The following is a 22,056-nucleotide window of genomic DNA, read 5'->3' as shown; positions in this document are numbered from 1 at the left end:
CTGAATCATCCACAGCTGTGTTTTTTTGTTTGGTGATTGAGGAGAATTTATAGGACCTGAAGAATTTTTCTGTAGAACAGCAGGCAGTTTAACTGTTCAGGACACACAAGGGACTCATGAACAACTATAACTAAACAAACAAACAAACAAAAAAAAAAACACAGCTGTGGATCATTCAGGTAACAACACGTTATTAAGAATCAAGGGGATGTAAACTTTTGAATGGGGTCATTTTTATAAGTTCAACTATTATTTTCTCTTGTGGACTATACTATATGTACACATCTTATATGTGAAATATCTTATTCAGGTCAGTACTAAATAAACAATAACTGAAAGGGGCATGTAAACTTTTGACCTCAACTGTATACTGGATTTGGGCGGCCACCATGATACTCGCTGTGAGAAATACCACAAGCGGAGTGATGCAAACAGTTAGAATTCCAATATCACTAGAATATCACACTCCTCTCAGCCAATCAGATTCAAGGACCAGAAAGTTGTATAAACTGATGTATATCATCCTTGTAAGTACTGAATACAAGCTATATAGGTGAATAATGTGCAGCAATTTTAACCATATCTCCTTGACACATTGAAAATCAGGAAATAGTCTTTTTTCACGTCTATAATTGTAAATGGCAACCGTTTGTCTCACTTTGTATCTGCGTCTGAACATAACTAAGAACATCTGTCAAGATTAATGTTACATGCATTGCTTTTATGATGTCAGTTCTGATAATTAGGCTGCCTGTTGTGTTGTGCATTGCACCTAAAGCGTTTTTTATTTAGGGATGGTAATAACTTTTATTTTTGTCATTTTTCTGAAACTACATCTGGCTGCATGCCATGTTAAATTAAGCCAGCAGAAGTGGAAGGTGTGTGCCAGAACAAGCGGACAGAAGTCTGCTGTTCTAAATATATACTTAAAATTCTGTCTGTCATGGGCAAATACATCTCCATTATATGCAAATAAACTCTGATAAAGAAATAATTCCTCCCAAAATGAAAAGTCTGTCAATCATTTACTCACCCTCATGTCGTTCCAAACCCGTGTGACTTCATTTCTTCTGCAGAACACAGAAGAATATATAATACAATGGAAATCCAATATCATTTGGAGTTCTTCAAAATAAGCAATATTTGCAGAAGAAAGGCATGTACTGTTAATGTGAGAGTGAGTAAATGATGAAAGAAGTTTATGGTTATAGCATTTACTTTTCAAACAACGTTCATTCAAATAATGCTAATAAATTTCACAAGTAGCCTAAGTACAAAGAAACAGAGTAACACATTGAATTAAAAGTAAAATTTTGAAGTCAAATAAGACGGGCTAAAAAAAAAAATCAATTCTCAACTTAAATCCCATAAATCGATTAGTCTAGTGTGTTTTCAGTTAATGAATGGAAGATTGTAGCACTGCCTCCCATCCAATAAATCGCAATAAGCTTTGTGCTTTGTTACTTTTGATATGAAACAAAGTCTCAGGTTTCAAATTCTGTCCATTTTATTACAATATTAAAACAATAAATGCTGTTTTGCCACTGTTTAATGAGGAGTGAAAGATTGCTGTAGTAACAGTGTAATTTAATGAAACAAATGTCTTGTTGTAATCAAAAAGATGATTCAGTCGCATGAATACAGCTGTCCTGCTACATTAAAGAGCGTGAAAAACACAAGACACATTGTTCATATTTTGCTATAAAACTGACAGATTTTAAAATCTTGTAATTTCTATTTTAATCTCGTAATTTCGACTTTATACTCGTAATTTCAATTTTATTCTCAAAATAGTATGACTTTTTATTCACAAAACATTTTGACTTTATTCTCATAATTTCACCTTTATTCTCGAAATATTAAAACCTTAATCTCATTTCAATTTTAGTCTCGTAATTTCGATTTTATACTCGTAATTTCGATTTTATTCTAAAATAATATGACTTTATTCACAAAACATTTTGACTTTATTCTCATAATTTCGTCTTTATTCTCCTAATTTCATCTTTATTCTCAAAATATTACAACTTTTATCTCGTAATTTCAATTTTAATCTCGTAATTTCAACTTTATTCTCGTAATTTCGACTTTATTCTCACAACAGTGTGACTTTATTCACAAAACATTTTGACTTTATTCTCATAATTTCTTCTTTATTCTCAAAATATTACAATTTAAATCTCGTAATTTCTACTTTAGTCTTGTAATTTCGACTTTATTCTCGTCATTTCAATTTTATTCTCAAAATATTATGACTTTATTCTCAGAACATTTTGACTTTATTCTAGAAACATTTCAACTTTATACTCCAAACATTTTGATTGTATTCTCAAAACTTTTCAACTTTATTTTTTGTAATTTCAACTTTATTCTTGTAATTTCTACTTTATTCTTAAAATATTATGACATTCTCGAAACATTTTGACTTTATTCTTGAAACATTTTTACTTTATTCTCAAAACATTTTGACTTTATTCTTAAAACATTTCAGCTTTATTCTCTTAATTTCGACTTCATTCTCAAAGCATTTCGACTTCATTCTCAAAACATTTAGACTTTATTCTCAAAACATTTAGACTTTATTCTCAAAACATTTCAACTTTATTTTCGTAATTTCGACTTTATTCTTGTAATTTCTACTTTATTCTTAAAATATTATGACATTCTCAAAACATTTTGACTTTATTCTTGAAACATTTAGATTTTATTCTCAAAACATTTAGACTTTATTCTCAAAACATTTTAGCTTTATTTTCTTAATTTCGACTTCATTCTGAAAGCATTTCGACTTCATTCTCAAAACATTTAGACTTTATTCTCAAAACATTTCAACTTTATTCTCAAAACATTTCGACTTTATTCTCAAAACATTTCGACTTTATTCTCAAAACATTTTGACTTTATTCTCAAAACATTTCGACTTTATTCTCAAAATATTTTGCCTTTATTCTCAAAATATTATGACTTTATTCTCAAAACATTTCGACCTCATTCTCGAAACATTTCGACTTTATTCTCAAATTTTGACTTTATTCTCAAAACATTTAGACTTTATTCTTGTAATTTTTTACTTTATTCTCGAAAAATTTCAACCTTATTCTCGTAATTTCGACTTTATTTTCAAAATATTGTGATTTTAATATCATCATTTTAGAATTTTTTATTTTTTTAACATGGCACTAAAACACAGCCATAATAAACATCTGAAGGTATGTTAAAAGAAAGAGTAAAATTTACGAAATCTGTATCCTGTCTCATGTAATCGCTCATTTAGTATTTCAGCTATGGAAAGACATCTAACATATAACAGCTTGTGAACAATATGTGACCCTGGACCACATAACCAGTCTTAAGTAGCATGGGTATATTTGTAGCAATAGCCAAAAATATATTGCATGGATCAAAATTAACAATTTTTGTTTTATGCCAAAAATCAGTAGGATGGGTAAAGATCATGTTCCAATATGCATTGCTAATAACTTTATTTGGACAAATTTAAAGGCATTTTTCTCAGTATTTGGATTTTTCTTTCCAAACAACTATACATCAATGGAAAGCTTATTGATTCAGCTTTCAGATAATGTATACATCTCAATCTCAAGAAATGTACACTTATGACTGGTTTTGTGGTCACATTTACCTCAGAAAAAAACATATTCGGTGACCATGAACTCCTGTGCTATCTAAGTTTACCACCCTTTCCCGCATTTCACTTTTTCTCTTCTTCTTTTTTTTTTTTTTTGTGCCAGAAATTAACAACACAAAAGCTTAAGTGTCTGTTTTATGGAGGATATATCACTTCACCGAAAACTGTCTTAATCTCCTCCCAGAAAGTTGCATGTCATTGATCTTTTTACAGAGTTCAAAGCGGCTTTTAAATAAGTTATTGACTTTGCGTTTTCTGTTAAGGTCGGTGACAAGAGAAAAATGCCACAGGTTTTTGCGATCCAATTCCAGCTTTAAAGTCGAAATAATCAAAACAGATAACGCCTCCGCTGAATAGACATCGCCACCACAACATTCTCTGAGCTTCAGGCGTCAGAATACCACAGCCGAACATAACAGCCCATGAATTATGTATTGAAACTAAGTATATTTACTATAACGGGCTAGAATTACAGTGAGCTCTAACGTTTCGCTAAGGACAGAGTGGCTTTCAATAATTTATCTGATAGCAGGGGGAGTCAAGATAAAGTAGCTGGAGCGCTGTGCAGGTGTCTGATGTGGACACGCTTTTACGTATTATCTGACGGCCAACAAACATTGCCCTTCGTGATCCAAAGGCTTTATTCTTTAAATGGAGCTTGTCCCCGACTTCTTCAGAATGCATTAGTGATCTAAGCAGCACAGGAATAAGAAAGAGATTGATGTCTTGAAGGCATCAGTCTCAGTGCCTGCTATGTGCAATGTCAGCCTTTCCATAAGTTTCTTCTATTTATATTTATATATTATATATCCGTGTCACACTCTTTCTCACACTGCGTCAAAGCAGCATGATGATTCTGTTGTGAGTCTTGTAAAGGAATACAAAAAATAGGTCCCTTGTGAAATGTTTCATCATATAGGAAGCAAAAAAGTACAGTTGCAGCTTCTGGTGATATTTTATATAATAGTCCAACAGTCCATGCACTTCTGTGATGGGATTAGATATTTCTACTACAAGTTTATTTAGTCTATTGGTTAATTTAACAGCTTGGAATTACATGAAATGTTAAAACAAGCAAGTAAAGCAACTGTATTTTATCCAATTTACTTCCATTGTCTTTTGCAATAGTTAAACATTACTATGACTAACCATGACTATCTTACAGACAATTTAAACATAATGCATGTATTTTGATGATACGTGGACGATATACTAATTTGCACTGAAATTTTGTTTGGAAAATAAATGTATATCCTCAAATCAGTTTTTTTTTTCTAGCCAAAATTCCTATTTGCACCCTGGTTGCATTAGTACTAAATGTGTAATTGAAAATATTACCAGTGGAATTACTCAGTATCACAGAGAACATTAATGTGCTGTTTGGCACACAGCTTTATTTAAAATTAATTAAGCAAATTAAAGCAATGGCATGTTGCCTTAATTTTCTTTCCTTCCATTTAGGTAAGCATTGCTTAATTTAATTATTCAAGTAAACAATCAGCAATAATTAACAAAGAAATAAATTAAGAGAACTGTTTTTTTTTTTGTTGTTGTTTTTCTTAATATTATATTTTAATTGTATTTAATTTTGTATTTTTTGTACATATTCTTGTTGACAGGGTAATAGACTGACAAAGATAAAAGTCGTTCCAAACCTGTATGCATGTTTTTTCTATTAAACACAAAATAAGGTATTTAAGGAATGTTAATAACCAAATAGTTATTTATTTATTTTGAAATAAATGTATTTATTTTTAAAATAATTTTATTTTTAATACATTTATTAATTTAATGTTTATAACTGCATTTCTTGATTTATTTTGTGTTATTATTTAATGTATTCATGCATGCACAATTACATTTTTAGTTTTTAAATATTTATTTAATTTAAATTATGTATGCATAATTAACTGCATTTCTGGTTTGGTTTTATTTTTGTTTACTATTCATCCATGCATTCATAATTGCATTTTCAGTTTTAAAATAATTATTTTATTTTATTTATGCATAAATAATTTTATTTGTATTTATTTATTTATGCACAATTGCATTTTTATTTATGCATGTATTCATAACTTTTATTTTGTTTTTTCATGAAAGCATGCATAATTGCATTTAATTTGTTTTATTTATTTATTTGTGTTTTTAAATACATTTATTTACTTATTTATTTATTAATGCGTGCATTCATAACAGCATTTTTTATGTTATTATTTTATGTATCCATGCATGCACAATTACATTTTCAGTTTTTATATTTTTATATTGTATTTATTCATGCATTCAGAACTGCTTTTCTGGTTTGGTTTGGTTTGGTTTTATTTTAGTTTTTTATTATATTTATCCATGAAAGCATAATTGCATTTTCAGTTTTTAAATATTTATTTTATTGAATTTATGTGTGCTTGCACTGTAAAAAGTGAACTTGTAAGTTGGATTACTATAACTATTTGACTATTTAACGTGACTTTCTGCTTTCCAAATTGTAACTTAGAATTGTACATTCTTTCAAATTAATATTAGGATTGAATCAAGTAAAATTATCTAAGTGTGATTGGCCTAGGAAAATTAGGTTGATCAAATTTAATTAATTTTAAAAAACGTAACATTTTTTCAGGTGTTACCAGTTAAAGTAATTTTGATCCAAACGGTTTACTTTTTACAGTGTAATTAATTAACTAATTTATTTATTTATTTATTTATTTATTCATTCATTCATTTATTGGTTTATGTACATGTATTCATAACTGCATTTGTTGTTTATTTTTTATATTTTATATAGGCATGCATAATTCCATATATTTTGTTTTATTTATTTATTGTATTTATTTTATTTATAGCTGCATTTTTTTTGTTTATGTTATAAGTTACATAAATTATATATATTTGATATTTATTTATTTATTTATTTATTTATATGCATGCATTTATAACTATAATAAAATAGTTTATTATATTAATAATCCATACATGCATAATTACATTTTAATTTTTTTAATTTGTATTTATTTAATTTATTTATGCATGAATACTTGCATTGTATTTATTTATTTATTTACATTAATTTTATTTTATTTATTTATGCAATCATTTATAACTGCATTTCTGGTTTGGTTTTATTTTAGTTTATTATATTATTCATCCATGCATGTATAATTTAATTATCCATTTTAAAATATGTATTTCATTTAATTGCATGTATTTATTTATCCACAATTGATTGCATTTTTAGCTTTTAGCTTTTATTTTTATTTATGCGTGTATTCATAACTCCATATCTTGTTTTATTTTATAATTTATTCTGATTTATTTTTTACAATATAAATCAACATTCTTTTGGTATTTTCTTTTATGTTTCACGGAAGAAAAACATACAGATTTGGAATAACATGAGGGTGAATAAATGATGAGATAATTTTCATTTTTGGGTCTATCGCTTTAATGCATACAGATCTAATATTTTACTTAATTATTTAGTTTTGACTTGGTATCGAAATGTATGCTTCTAATGATTTAACTCAGGTAAAAAAAAAAAATTAAAAAAAGACTTGTAGACTGAGACATGGGAAAAGAGGAGCATTCCTATGAATTCCACCTCACTACAGAAGCTTTTGAAATCCGTGAACCTGGTGTTTGGAGGACTGTACACTGGAGATGTGTGATTTATTCTGTGTGATAAAGCATGCAGTGCTGCCCGGCTCTTTGATGTTGGGGTTTAAGCAACGCTGCTTTACATGTATGGAGGTGTTATCCTCAGTTTAACTAATCCAGCTGCTCTGTTTTAAGGAGGTGAATGAGAGCGCTTTGGAAATCTTGGGTAGGCTTGACTGAGGATGGGGGAAGTCAGATGTGTAAGAGCTGTGTAAGTGTCTTACACTAGGTGAGGAGCTATATTTAGTGTAAGTGCTGTGATTCTATAGCTGCAGCCTCTTTAGAGACGCTGCTTCAAATGAGAGACTTATTCCCAGGAGGGTGAAAACAACATGCGTGAAAACGTACATACAGTATGCATACAAAAGAGAGGCAACACACACTACATTAGAATATTAGCACGAGTGACAGTGATATATCGGCCTGGCCCATTGTTAGTCGTTTAATTATGAACACTGGCCAATTACACTAACCTCCTGGTCAGTGAACAGAAATGATAGGGCACCCATGTCAGTTTTTAAAAACGTAGTTAATTCTATTTTATTTATTTGATTTCATTGGGTTTATTTATTTATGCACAATTGCATTTTTTGTTGTAACATTTTTTTATTTATGCATTTATAACTGCATTTTATTTCATTTTATTGTTTTATTCATTTATTTATGAACAGCTGTATTTTTGTTTTAATATTTATTTATTTAATTGTTTATTTTATGCATGCATTCATAACTGTATTTTTTGTTTTGTTTTTAATTTGTTCTTTCTTTCTTTCTTTTTTCTTTTCTTTTTTATTTACGCTTGTATTATTTTTTTGTTTTAATTTATTAGTGTATATATGCATTTTTTTTATTTGTTTTATTTATGCACAATTGCATTTGTGTTTTAATATTTATAAACGTATTTATTTCTCGTATGCATGCATTCATAAATGAATTTCTTGTTTTAATTTGTTTTTAATTTGTTCTTTCTTTCCTCAAAATTTGCATTTTCAGCTTCTATTTTTTTATTTATGCTTGTATTTAAATTTTTTGTCTAGTAATTTAGTTATTTTATTATTTTATGCATGCATTCATAACTGCATTTCTTGTTTTAATTTGTTTTTAATTTGTTCTTTCTTTCTTTCTTTCTTTCCTCAAGATTTTTTTATTTATGCTTGCATTAAATGTTTTGTTTTGTTTTATTTTATTATGTTACAAATGCATTTTTTTGTATTATTTTATACACAGTTGCATTTTCTGTTTTAACATTCATTAATTCATTCATTCATAACTGCATTTTTGTGTATATATGTATATATTTTCTGTCTTTATTTCTTTCTTGACAATTGCATTTTTAGTTTTTAGCTTTTTTATTTTCATGCATGTATTCATCACTGCATTTCTTGTTTTAATATATTATTCTAAGCATGAATAATTGCATTGTTTTATTTATTTGTTTTTTGTTTGTTTGTTTGTTTATGCATGCATAATTGCATTTTTGTTTTACATTTTATTATCTTATATAGCCATTTTTTTTTTTTTTTTAATATTTAATAAAATTATTATAACTTTTTTTAAAACAAGCACAATTTGCAGTACCTATCTGGCATAATGAAAAATGAGGATGACAATTTATGTGACAGCATTAAAAGTATAGTTCATCAAGTAGACTCTCATGACTCTTCTTTTGCTTTTGATCATCTTTAATGCCATTTAAAACTTCACCTTCCAGGGCAGAGTAATGCTTTAGGTTAACCAAAGCTGCATTGCATTCCCCACGTCTGATCAGGGGTTTTCAGATCAATGGGAACATAAATGAGAGCAGCAGGCTATTATGGACTCGAATAATGCACCAATTTTCTTATCTCTCCAGACCAGCTTGATGGATCTGTCTGATACAGGAGCCATAGATTATTGTGTAGCGCGAAGAGAGCAGACAGCATCCTCCTCCTGAGAAACCTGAGATGCTTTAACTCAAGCTTTTTTTTTTTAAAGGCACAGCGTTTTGTGAGGGGACGGAAAAACAATCATTATTTTCACAGTATGTTTCAGGAGCAGCTAATCTCTGATTGAGACTGATAGTCCAAACATGGGCTTGCTGAAAGCTACATGAGGGTTGATAGCATCTTGACAAACTATGAATTGTTGATAGAATCTGGTTTGCTGTCAGGATGGCCCAGAAGCGCTCTCCAAACACGCAGTCAGGATGTTGGTGATTATCTGTGTAATCTGACAGGAGTGGACATTTTGGTCATTATGTTTACTCAAATATTTGACAGGTAAATCAACCCCAGAGAGATTGTTGGGGGACACACATATATATTATATATAAATTATTAGGGATGTAACGATGCACCGCAAGGTGGTTGAAAATCAATACAAATACATGACGATTCAAATCGGTTGAGATGATAAACGTATTGTGATACAATTAGGGGTAGGAGTGTATATGAATGTATCTCTGCTGCTTTGTTTACAGCTGTAACCAAGGACACGCTGCATTTCTGCTGTTCCATAAGCGCCACCTGCTGCCAGAAAGTGAATTTGCATCTCATTCAACCCGTCTGCTGATTTTGTTTCGTGTGTTTTATGTAGTATAATTTCACTAAATTTATATCAGAAACTCTTTAAATTTTAAAATTACACAGTCTAATTTACATCAAAAACTGCTTATGCTGTATGTATGCAGTAGGGATGCCCTCAACTAAGGATTTTTCTGGTCGACAAGTAGTCATTCTTTTTAAGCATTAGTCAACTAATAAGATGTTTATGAATAAATCATTTAAATCATAATAATTGCATAATAATTTAATTGCATACATAGCCTAATAAGCGCTCAAGTGCACACGTCCTAAAGCTTGCCACTGTACACCGGCAGATATAATAGGGCTTATTGTGAATGTGTCAGGGAAAAACAGCAAGGAGACTGCATTAACGTTGTACTAATTTATTGATAAACTAGTGCTTTCCTTGTTTTTCAGCTTAAGAGATGAAATCGGCACTGACTCATCATCTACGCAGTAGTGGATGCGCCTGTGTTACATAATATTTGCTTTCTATTTGAATTGGTTCGTTTGAAAGTAGACATTTCACTCTCCATAGATAAATTTTTCATGTCCATAAGGCTAGTATGCACAATATTCCTGAGTTTCGTGCTCAAGTTCACAGAGGATGGCAGAAAGCTGTTTGCTTTATTTTACAAAAGCGCAACATTTCGTTGTTATTCTGAGTGCACGCAAATAAACGAAAGATCATCTATCACATGACACTTACAGTTCAGGTGATTGGCTCAAATATTTTTGTCATCCAATGAGCATGAATATGAAAGTTAAAATTTAACTCTTAAGTAGGTTGTTTTATTGATCAATTTGTGAGGAGTTATACTCTGTAGGTGTTTAACTGTGATTGTATGTTTTGTCAATATAGAGTTTTGGTGCACCTGTCACCATGAGTGAAGTTTATGCTGAACATCAAGGACCACTATGGAAACCAACTTTTAACTTTGTTATATTTGATGAATTGAGTATATTTTACTACTTTTTTGTCTAAAAAATCAAATCAGATTCGTAAAATGGCAGATTTTGATGGAATTCCGCATTAGTGTACACTGATGCAATGATGACACTGCAAGGTATTGGTATAAAATAATACCACACATTCAAAAAATATTCAGAATAATACCTCTTTTCCAAAATAGAGGCTTTTTTGCACGTTTTTGTGTATGGTTGTTATTAAATGTTTTAAAGGATACGTATTATGCCCCTTTTTACAAGATGTAATATAAGACTCAGGTGTCCTCAGAATGTGTCTGAGAAGTTTCAGCTCAAAATAACCCACAGTTCATTTATTATATAATTTTTTTTAAATGCTTATATTGAGTGGAAGCAGAAACACGCCATTTTTGTGCCTGTATCTTTAAATGCAAATGAGCTGCTGCTCCCTGCCCCCTTTTCCAGACTGGACTGTCCCTTTACAACTCATAGCTCAGATACTCTGCTGAAAAACATCAGTTTGGTTTTGATTATCATGTCTATCAAGCTGAAATCATGCATTTCGAATCTGTTTTAAGTTTTTTTTGAGCACACACACAGAAAACGATTGACACACTGCATGTGAGTAGTAAAGTTTTCTTTCATGTTGTATTGCACTTAAATTGTCAAATACACACAAGTTTATGTTAAAAACACAAAGTTTCAAAAACAGTCAGTTATGTCTGTGAAGGTAAACAGTTTTTTTATTAGATCTGTGTGGTAGCCGCGTAATATACAGTGTATATAATAAATCAATAAATCCACTGCTCTCTTGCATCCTCTGAGGCTGAGGCTCTGAATAGTGTTCTGTGCTTGTCTGAGTCCCTTGTTTGTTCTGAACAGTTAAACAGAGCCCTGTTCTTCAGAAAAATCCTGCAGATTCTTCAGTTATCCAGCATCTTTTGCATATTTGAACCCTTTCCAACAATGACTGCATGATTTTGAGATCCATCTTTTTTTACACTGAGGACAACTGAGGGACTTAAACACAACTATTAAAAATAGGTTCAAACATTCACTGATGCTCCAGAAGGAAACACGATGCATTAAGAGCCGGGAATTTGAAGATTAAGGTAAATTGTACTTAATTTGTCTACTGGGTAACATGCAAGTATCTTCTGTTGCTTCTGAAGGGCAGTAAAAAAATGGAAAAATAAATAAATTATATTTTAACAAAATAAGAAAAATTTGGACATCTTCATCCTGTTCAAAAGTTCTCACTGGATTTTAAAATCATACAGTCACTGCTGGAAAGGGTTCAAATATGCAAAAGGTGCTGGAAAACTGAAGACTGTGATTTAAGATCCATCTTTTTAGACTGAGGATAACTAAGGGACTCAAACACAACTATTAAAAAAGGTTCAAACATTCACTGATGCTTCAGAAGGAAACACAATGCATTATAAACTGGGGGTGAAATCTGTTTACATTTAAAGATTCAAGGTAAATTGTACTTAATTAGTCTTCTGGGTAACATGCAGGTATCTTCTGTTGCTTCGTAAGGACAGTACAAAATGAAGTAAAAAAAAATGCATTGTGTTTCGTTCTGGAGCATCAGTGAATGCTTGAAACCTTTTTAACAGTTGTGTTTGAGTCTCTCAGTTGTCCTCAGTGTGAAAAGATGGATCTCAAAAGCATACAGTCACTGCTGGAAAGGGTTCAAATAAGCTGAAGACTCTGCAGGACCTGGAGGATTTTTTAGAAGAACAGTGCTCAGTTTAACTGTTCAGAACAAACAAGGAACTCATGAACAACCATCACAAAAAAAACTGCATTTTTCTTGTGGACTATATGTGCAAAACTTTATGTAAAATATCTTATATAAAAAAGTAACATGAATTATGTATGATCACTCTTATTTTGTTAAAATTATTCACATTTTCACAAACCTCAGATATCACCTTTAAATGTTTTGAAGTTGAGGATTGTTCCTGATCAGTTGTCCTCATGCCCGACCCTAGTTCTCCTAGCACCCCCCCCCCCCCAAACAAACATTTAAACACGATTTTTCTCGCTTTCTCTCTCCTCGCACATTCCTCAGCTTGGGTTTTCTCTTGTCATTTTAATCCCCGTCTCTCGTTGCTGTCTTTCGCTTGCTCGTTCTTTCCTTTTCTCTCTATTTCACTCCTCCCCTTCTAATAAATTATGTATGCCATTTCTGCCAGGCTGAGGGCTGCATCGCTGCCTTGCTGAAATTGCTCTCTCTCTCTTTCTCTCCGTCTCTCTCTCTCGCTCTGGCGCTCTGCACACAGGACCGAGTCTGCTCTCTCAGAGCTCACTGCAGCTCAGCTCGAACCCAGAGGGCTCCCTCCAGTACTCCGCCAGCTACCATAGTAACCAGACCCTGGCCCTGAGCGACTGCTTGTCCGCACCACAATCTCAGAAGCCTCAGCCCCCTCCGCGCTCCAGCGGCCAGCCTGGAGGAGCCGTGCACAGCTACAATCAGGTGAGCACTGCTTCTTTTCCTCCCGGTCTCGTTATATATCCATCCATTCCATCCTGAGACGACTCTGTTCTGCACCTCAAGTCTCTCGTGATCAGATCTCGTGATTTTTTTTTTTTTTGGGGGGGGGGGGGGGAACAATTTTCCTGGCTCCAGCTGGGATCATGTTTCAAGCTGCTGCCTAAAAAGTGATTTCAAGACCTGATTAAAGCAATTAACTGCAAGACCGAAGCATTTGTTAGCAGACGCCAGCAGTACTGCATTGCATCGAGCGGCGAGCGTGCACGCAGCAAACTTTGTCATTATCCGGGGAGTTAAATTGTGCCCTGTTGATGAGCCTGTAATTACAGCAAAGCCTGCAGGGCGGTTTCTCCCAAACTTTCATTTCTTTTAAACGAGTCCTGCGCACCTGCTACGAGCCGCAGACATTCTGCTAAAAAGGTATATTTTCTGTTCAAAGCACTAATATTTAATTTCCTCCATTTTTGCTAATTAACTGAGTGTTTAATGCATGTAAATGGCCGGAGAAGAGCTTGAGCGGTTGGTCACGATAAAGCTGACATTGGCACATCCTCTCTCGCTTGCTCACCCTCCCTTTCTCTCTCTCATCCTTTGACACTTTTAATGAACACATAGGCCCTCTGTGTTTTAATGAAAGATGCCCAGCATCCTCGGCCTTCCGGACTTGAGAGTCGAGGGGGGCCTTGCTGCAAAGATTCTTTGAAAACATTCTCATTTCTCAGTAAAAAAAAATGCCTTGGTTTATATTGAATGCAGAAACTGCATTGTGTTTCTTTCTCTCGTGTTTTTGTGCGGACTGTCGACTTGATTCAGTGGAGGGTAATCTGAAGAGGGCTTGTCTGCTCTAGGATGGGTTTATATAACACAACGCATCAGTTAGGTGCTTTTATGTAGATATTTTTAACACCGTAAACCTCTTGTTCCCTAAATAATTCATCCAGTAACAGTCTCTTCAAGTAGGTGTTCCTCTGCTCTCAATGCCGGGATGTGGTTCCCCCTCTCCGCGAGAGAAAGAGAGAGAGAGAGAGAGAGATGGAAAGCATTTGGCAGAGGAATGATGGTATAATTGCATTACACCTTGGTATAACATGATATTGAGCTATTAAACGCCTTTTTTAAATCTTCACAATCCTATCTTCAGCTTTTTCTTCTTCTTTAGAGGATTGCGTCCATCTCTACTATCTCATTCATTAAAGTCTTATCAGGAGAAGTCGCACATTGTTGAAAATAAAGATTAAAGTTATAAGCGAAAGGCTTTTTGCAGACTGAGAAACGTACTTTTCATAACGTTTTCTGTAGTTCTTGTTGTAAACCATTTCTAAATAGGGCTTTGGGATAATAGAATCAATATATGCTGCTCTAAAGAGACGAAAGCAAGAATGATGTGATTGAGATTTGGCCAAGATGATCAAGCGTTTTGTACAAATGCTGTCTCGTGTGAAGCTTGAGCAAAGAACTATCAGATTATGTGAAGACATAATCAACAGGACATAGTCATCAGGACAAAGAACTTTTTTTTTTTTTTTATATATATAAATAATGCATATATATATATATATATATATATATATATATATATATATATATATATATACATATAATGCATTTATTAATATTTTATTTATTTAATACATATAAATAAATGCTAAAAATGTATAGATGAATAAAAAATAAATATATGTATTTATTTTATCTTTTATTTATATTTTATTTATTTATAATAAAATATTAATAAATGCTAAAACTGTGTAAATAATTATATATATATATATATATATATATATATATATATATATTAGCATTTAGCATTTACTTATATTTTATTATAAATGTTTATTTATATATAATAAAATATAAATAATGCATACGTATAAAATATTTTTAGCATTTATTCATATTTATTTAACTATTTATAATAAAATATAAAAATATTTATTTATTTTTAGCATTTATTTCTATTTTATTATAAATATTTCTTTATTTATTTTTAATTACAAATTATAAATAATAAATAAATGTAAATCAATTTAGCATTTAATTATTTGTTTATAATAAAATATAAATACAATTTTTTATTTATTTTTAGCATTTATTTCTATTTTATTATATATATATTGACAAAAAAATTGCAAATAAATGCAAAATATTAATTTATTTATAAATCATACATTATTAGCATTTATGTATCTTTATTTATCTATTGATAATAAAATATAAATAAATGATACAAAATAAATAAATAAATACTAAATATTTGTTTATTTTTAGTATTTATTTACATTTGGTTATACATGTTTATTCATTATATATATTTTTTTGTCTTTTTTTTATAAAATGTAAATAATAAATAAATATAATTTTTTTAGCATCTCTTTCAGTTTAATAATCAAAAGTAAATAAATGCTAAAAATGTATAAATAAATAAAAACAGATATTTATTCATTTTAGCATTTATTTATTTATAATAAAACATAAATACCACATGCATATAAATAATACATTTTAGCATCTACTTATTTATTTATTCATAATAAAATTTAAATAAATGCTAAAAAAAATAATTTAAAAATTAATAAATATTTATTTTTTACATTCTTACATTGTAAAAGCAAGTACTTTAATTAATAAATTTATTTATAATAAAATATAAATACTGCATGCATATAAATAATACATTGTAGCATCTATTTATTGATTGATTGATTTTTTTTAAATTATAAATAAAAAATGAATAAATATACATATTTTTTACATTCTTAAATTGTAGAAAAATCTGTACGCAAGGGGGAGAGTTTTTATTTATGTTTGTTCAGTATTTATTGTGCATGTTAATATGTAGGTTTTATTAGTTTTGCTTAAAAAGTTCAAAGTCCTACCTGGCAAAATCCTAATCACCAAGGATTTTTAGGGTGAATTTGGGTACTATAAATTGCAGCACTTTGTCCCTTTCATCTCAATGACAAAAGTGGCCCAATTTTTCTGAATTCAGCCTATAGCCAGCTCAACAACTCTATACAGTGAACACTGCACCACTGAAGATTCTTTTTGTTTATGAACACAGCGTATAGGCAAACAGAACCAGGTTAAGCTTTAAATGTCATAGACTTTTCCAGCACAATCATTCTCTCCATCTTCAAGACCTTTGCCTCATATTTATTCAACTTTCCTGACTATTTGAATATTATTACCTGATATCAATGCAGTGAAGGGAAAAAGAAGGCAGCTTAGCTCCACCCCCCCCCCCCCCACCCCCCCTTGGAAATTGCACTGACTGGCAGTTTAAAAATAACCTAATTTATTCTGAATAAGAATAATCAGGTTTCATGCTTTCTGTAAATGAGAAACAGTGGAACCAATGTTTCATTGTAATCACCCACAATCGTCATGGTGATTATGAGGAATCTAAAGGAAGAAATGTTTATTCACAAGCCAAAGCGTGTTTTGAAATGACTGGCACTGCGCCAGCGTTAATTTGCCCGGGTTTATCTGCACACGCCTGCCCTTCTGAATTACGGGCGATGCAACATCCATTGACATAAGGGGTGGTGATCCCATGAGGAAACGCAACATATGGCCGTACATGTATATGTAATAACTTCCGTTTACAGGCTTTTTTTTATGTGTTGAGGATACATGCTTCATCTGTTACTTTCAAGGGAATTTGTATGATTTTTAAGGTTTCCTAAGGAATTTATGCCCTTGTCTCATACATATGTAAACCGCCTTAAAGGGACAGTACACTCAAAATTGAAAATTCAGTAACTCACCATCATGTCATGTCAAACCTATGGAAGCCCATTTCCACCACTGAATAAAAAAATAAATAATGTAATGCAGATTTTATCTCGCAATTGTGAGTTTACATGTCACAATTCAGATTTTTTTTCACATAATTGCATGATACAGTATAAATGTGCAGTTCTGGGAAAAAGTCACAATTATAAGATATAAACTCACAATTCTGAGAAAATGTCACAATTTCGAGACATAAACTTGCATTTCTTAAAAAAAAGTCATCATTTCAAGATATAAACTCCCAATTCTGAGAAATAAAGTCAAAATTGTTGAGTTTATATATATCGAATTTACTTTTTTTCTCATAATTGCATTTATATCTTAAATTCTTTTGTAGTTTGTATCTCGAAACTGGTACTTTTTTTGTCAGAATTGCGAGTTTATATCCTGAAATTTTGACTTTTTTTCATAATTGCAAGTTGATATCTCAAATTTTTTCTCAGAATTATAAGTTTATATCCAAATTGCCTTTTTTTCTCTGAACTGCAAGTTATATCTTAAAATGTTATAACTTTTTTACATAATTGAAAGTTGATATCTCTATCGAAACTGTCACTTTTTTTAAGAATTGCAAGTTTGTATCTCGAAACTAGTAATTTTTTTCTCAGAATTGCGAGTTTATATCCTGAAATTTTGACTTTTTTTCATAATTGCAAGTTGATATCGAATTTTTTCTCAGAATTATAAGTTTATATCCAAATTGCCTTTTTTTCTCAGAACTGCAAGTTATATCTTAAAATGTTATAACTTTTTTACATAATTGAAAGTTGATATCTCTATCGAAACTGTCACTTTTTTTAAGAATTGCAAGTTTATATCTCGAAACTAGTACTTTTTTTCTCAGAATTGCGAGTTTATATCCTGAAATTTTGACTTTTTTTCATAATTGCAAGTTGATATCGAATTTTTTCTCAGAATTATAAGTTTATATCCATATTGCCTTTTTTTCTCAGAACTGCAAGTTATATCTCAAAATGTTATTACTTTTTTGCATAATTGAAAGTTGATATCTCAAAACTGTGAAAGTTTATATCTCGAAATTATGACTTTTTAGCTCTTAATTGCAACTTTATATCTCACTTTTTCAGAATTGCAAGTTTATATCTAAATTTTTTTTCTTTTTCTTAGAATTGCAAGTTTATATCTTGAAATGATGACTTTTTTCGGAGAATTGCAAGTTTATATCTCGAAATGGTCACTTTTTTTCTCAGAATTGTGAGTTTATCTCTCAAAATTGTGAGGTTTTTCTCTGAATTAAAAGTTTATATCCAAATTGCCGATTTTCTCAGAACTGCAAGTTATATCTTAAAATGTTATTACTTTTTTTACATAATTGCAAGTTTATATCTTGAAACAGGTACTTTTTTCTCAGAATTGCAAGTTTATGTCCTGAAATTTTGACTTTTTTTCATAATTGCAAGTTTATATCTCAGATGTTTTACCTTTTTCTTAGAATTGCAAGTTTATATCTCTAAATTGTGATTTTTTTTCCCTCAATATTGTGATTTTATATCTTGAAATTATGACTTTTTTCTGAGAATTGCAAGTTTATATCATTTTTTCAGAATTGCGAGTTTATATCTTAAATTTTTTACCTTTTTCTTAGAATTGCAAGTTTATATCTCGAAATTGTGACATTTTCTTGAAATTGTAAATTTATATCCAAATTGCCTTTTTTCTCTCAGAACTGCAAGTTATATCTTAAAATGTTATTACTTTTTTTCTCAGAATTGCAAGTTTATATCTCGAAACTATGACTTTTTGTCACTTAATTGCAACTTTATATCTCAAAATTGTCACTTTTTCAGAATTGCCAGTTTATATCTCAAAATTTTTACCTTTTTCTTAGAATTGCAAGTTTTTATCCTGAAATTTTGACTTTTTTCATAATTGCAAGTTGATATCTCAAAACTGCGACCTTTTTTCTCAGAATTGCACGTTTTTATCTCGAAACTATGACTTTTTGTCTCTTAATTGCGACTTTATATCTCAAAACTGTCACTTTTTTTCAGAATAGCGAGTTTATATCTCAAAATTGTTACCTTTTTCTTAGAATTGCAAGTTTATATCTAGAAATTGTGGCTTTTTTTTCTCCGAATTGTGAGTTTATATCTCGAAATGGTCACTTTTTTCTCCGAATTGTGAGTTTATATCTCGAAATGGTCACTTTTTTTCTCAGAATTGTGAGTTTATATCTTAAAATTGTGACTTTTTCTCAGAATTGCACATTTGTACTGTATCTTGCAATTATGTGAAAAAAGCTAGAATTGTGAGATCAAAAAGTTAGAATATTTTTTTTGTTTTATTCAGTGGCAGTATGACTGTTGAACACAAAATATGTTTTAAAGAATGTTTTTGAATGGTTTTGTCAAATATATATATATATATATATATATATATATATGTATATATATATATATATATATATATATATATATATATATATAGACATAACACATAACAGATTTTTTTTATTTTAATTTTCCTCTATTTTTTTTTTATTTAGGATCTGTTTTGACTAGATATAACCGTTATCTTTCTCTCCTTACAGGTGACATCTAACCGTGCAGCCCAGCTCGCGGCGGGCGACTCTTGTCAGAGTCATGGAGGTGCCCTGCTGTCCGATTCCCAGCACCACTCTGCAGCGTCCGGCCCGGGCCTGTACTACTCCAGCTCTACTCTGCCTGCCCAGCGCGTCAGCTCGCCCCTGAACTCAATGCAGTCCACGGCGGCCAGCGGATCCCCGACTAAACTGCAGCGTCTGGGTTCGGCCTCCGACACACCTGGCTACGCCACCACCCAGCGCCTGCCCTCCTCGTCCTCCTCAGCCTCCCCCAAACCTTCTCCAGGCAGGCTTGCAAAATCCTATAGCAGCAGCTCACCGATCAATGCGGTGGGCATCGGAGGATCGCCCGGTACTCACGCTTCTGGCTCCCCTCACCGGTTGGCGTCTCCACCGAATAACGCGTCGCCTATCTATCAGCAGCTGCAGACCGCGGGAGTGTCGTCTTACGCTACGCTTTCACCCACCAAAAGGCTGGTGCACTCATCGGAGCAGTACAAGATATCCCACGATCTCTACGCCACCGCCACTCTACAGAGACCAGGCAGCCTTGCTGGTGAGTAACAAGTCTTGACCCGCCTTTGACTCACCAACTGGGATTTAACAAACATTGTGTGGGTGTTTCTGTTGGGGACGTATTTGAAGCGTGAAATGCTTTCAGGCACCCAAGAAAACAGTACAAATGCATTACTTTTTGTAATCTGGCAATGTATTTTCTTTGAAATGCTCAACTATAATCTCATTTCAAACAGCAGCAGGAAACAAAACAAGTACATCAGTGTGCAGGGAAGCTGTGCTAGTTGGTGACTAGATGGCAGACTGTTTGAAACATGTTTAATTGATTTCAGCTTTGAAGTGAAGGATCATTGGCAATGACAACTATTTGAAGCGACTGGAAGCCATTCGTTTTTAGTGAGAGCTGAATTGAGCGAACAAGAGCGACTGTGCAACAAAATTGATGTAGTGTATCAAATACCATTAATGTTTCAAGTGATTATTTAATGTAACAAATTTCAGTGGTCTGACTCAACAAGAAACATCCAGACCAAGTCCTTACTGGACAAGAGGAGGAGCTGGGGATGGAGGTGGGTGATTAGCTCCTGAGCAAAGCCATAGCTGCTGAATAATGATTGAAGGGACCTTATAAAGGAAATTATGATTGGCAACGTATTCCTATAGGTAGACGTTTGCTAGCTTGACTAATGTGACCTGCCAGAACTAACACTGCACTCCATTTATTTTACCAAAATAAGAAGGATCATACAAAATAAATGTTATTGTTTATTTAGTACTGACCTGAATAAGATACAGTATTTCACATAAAAGATGTTTACATATAATCAACAAGAGAAAATAATAGTTGAAATTATAAAAAAAAGTTTACATCCCCTTGATTCTTAATACTGTGTTTTTACCGTTCCCAGAAGACAAAGTAAGTTAAATGTACACTAATCTTCAAATCAAATGCATGGTTTTTCCTTCTGGAGCATCAGTGAGCATTTGAACCTTCTGTAGTAGAGCTGGAAAAATGCTGAAAAACCATATAATCTGTGGGACCTGAAGTATATTTCTGAAGAACAGCAGGCAGTTTATCGGTTCAGGACAAACAAGGAAAAAAAAAAAACTATCACTAAACACAGCTGTAGATCATTCAGGTAGCAACACAGCATTAAGAATCAATGGAATGTAAACTTTTGAACAGAGTTATTTTATCAATTTAACTATTATTTTCTCTTGTGGACTATATGTAAACGTCTTTCATGTGAGATACTAAATAAACTATACAATTTATTTTGTATGATCAATCTTATTTTGGTAAAATAATTAACATTTCTTCACGTTAAACCTAATTTTTATTATGTCAGGTTGCTGTGAAGACCTTCACGTTTCTGTTTGCATATGATATGACGATAGTTTTGCTCACAAGAAACGGTAGAACGCTCAAAATTAGTTTCTCAGAGCAGTTCTAGAGGCGGCAGAATCATTCATTTAGTGATTTGATCCGCACTGATTCATTCAGGAGTTGCTAAAGTCAGTGTTCGAAATGAATGAATCAGTGAATCATTCATGTTCATTCAACTCATTTGTTCAATAACACTGATTCATTTCGGAATGACACAAATGAATGTCTGTATGACTGATTATTAATTCATTCAACTGATTTGCTCAACAAATCTGATTCATTCAGAAAAGAATCAAGTGAATGCCTATTGAAAAACACAGATTCATTACCAATTACTTTTAATCAGAGAAGTGCAATAGTTGATGCTTTGACTTAGTTTGAAACTATTTTAACTGGCAGAGCAAACACACATATAGAAATATATAGCTTGATTGCTTCTAAAATGGAGAGAAAACTTACTAACAAACATCAAAGTCCGAACATCAATGACTTCTCTGTTATCAGAATGAGATAAATCCCCATGGG

General features: G+C 31.6%; 1 protein-coding gene across 1 annotated transcript in view; it reads left to right on the top strand.

Moving 5' to 3' along the window:
• ctnnd2a (catenin (cadherin-associated protein), delta 2a) overlaps positions 1 to 22,056 on the top strand; it is a 452,260-nt gene that overhangs the window by 154,342 nt on the left and 275,862 nt on the right. Inside the window, exons 6-7 of the mRNA XM_073830570.1 lie at positions 13,059 to 13,252; positions 19,617 to 20,184. Of these exons, the coding sequence (XP_073686671.1) occupies positions 13,059 to 13,252; positions 19,617 to 20,184 (762 nt within the window). The remainder of the gene's footprint in view (positions 1 to 13,058; positions 13,253 to 19,616; positions 20,185 to 22,056) is intronic.

Source organism: Garra rufa, chromosome 24 (assembly GCF_049309525.1).
Source record: "Garra rufa chromosome 24, GarRuf1.0, whole genome shotgun sequence".
NCBI lineage: Eukaryota > Metazoa > Chordata > Actinopteri > Cypriniformes > Cyprinidae > Garra > Garra rufa.
The sequence above is the reverse complement of the archived record's forward strand: the minus strand, read 5'-3'. Positions and strand labels throughout refer to the sequence as shown.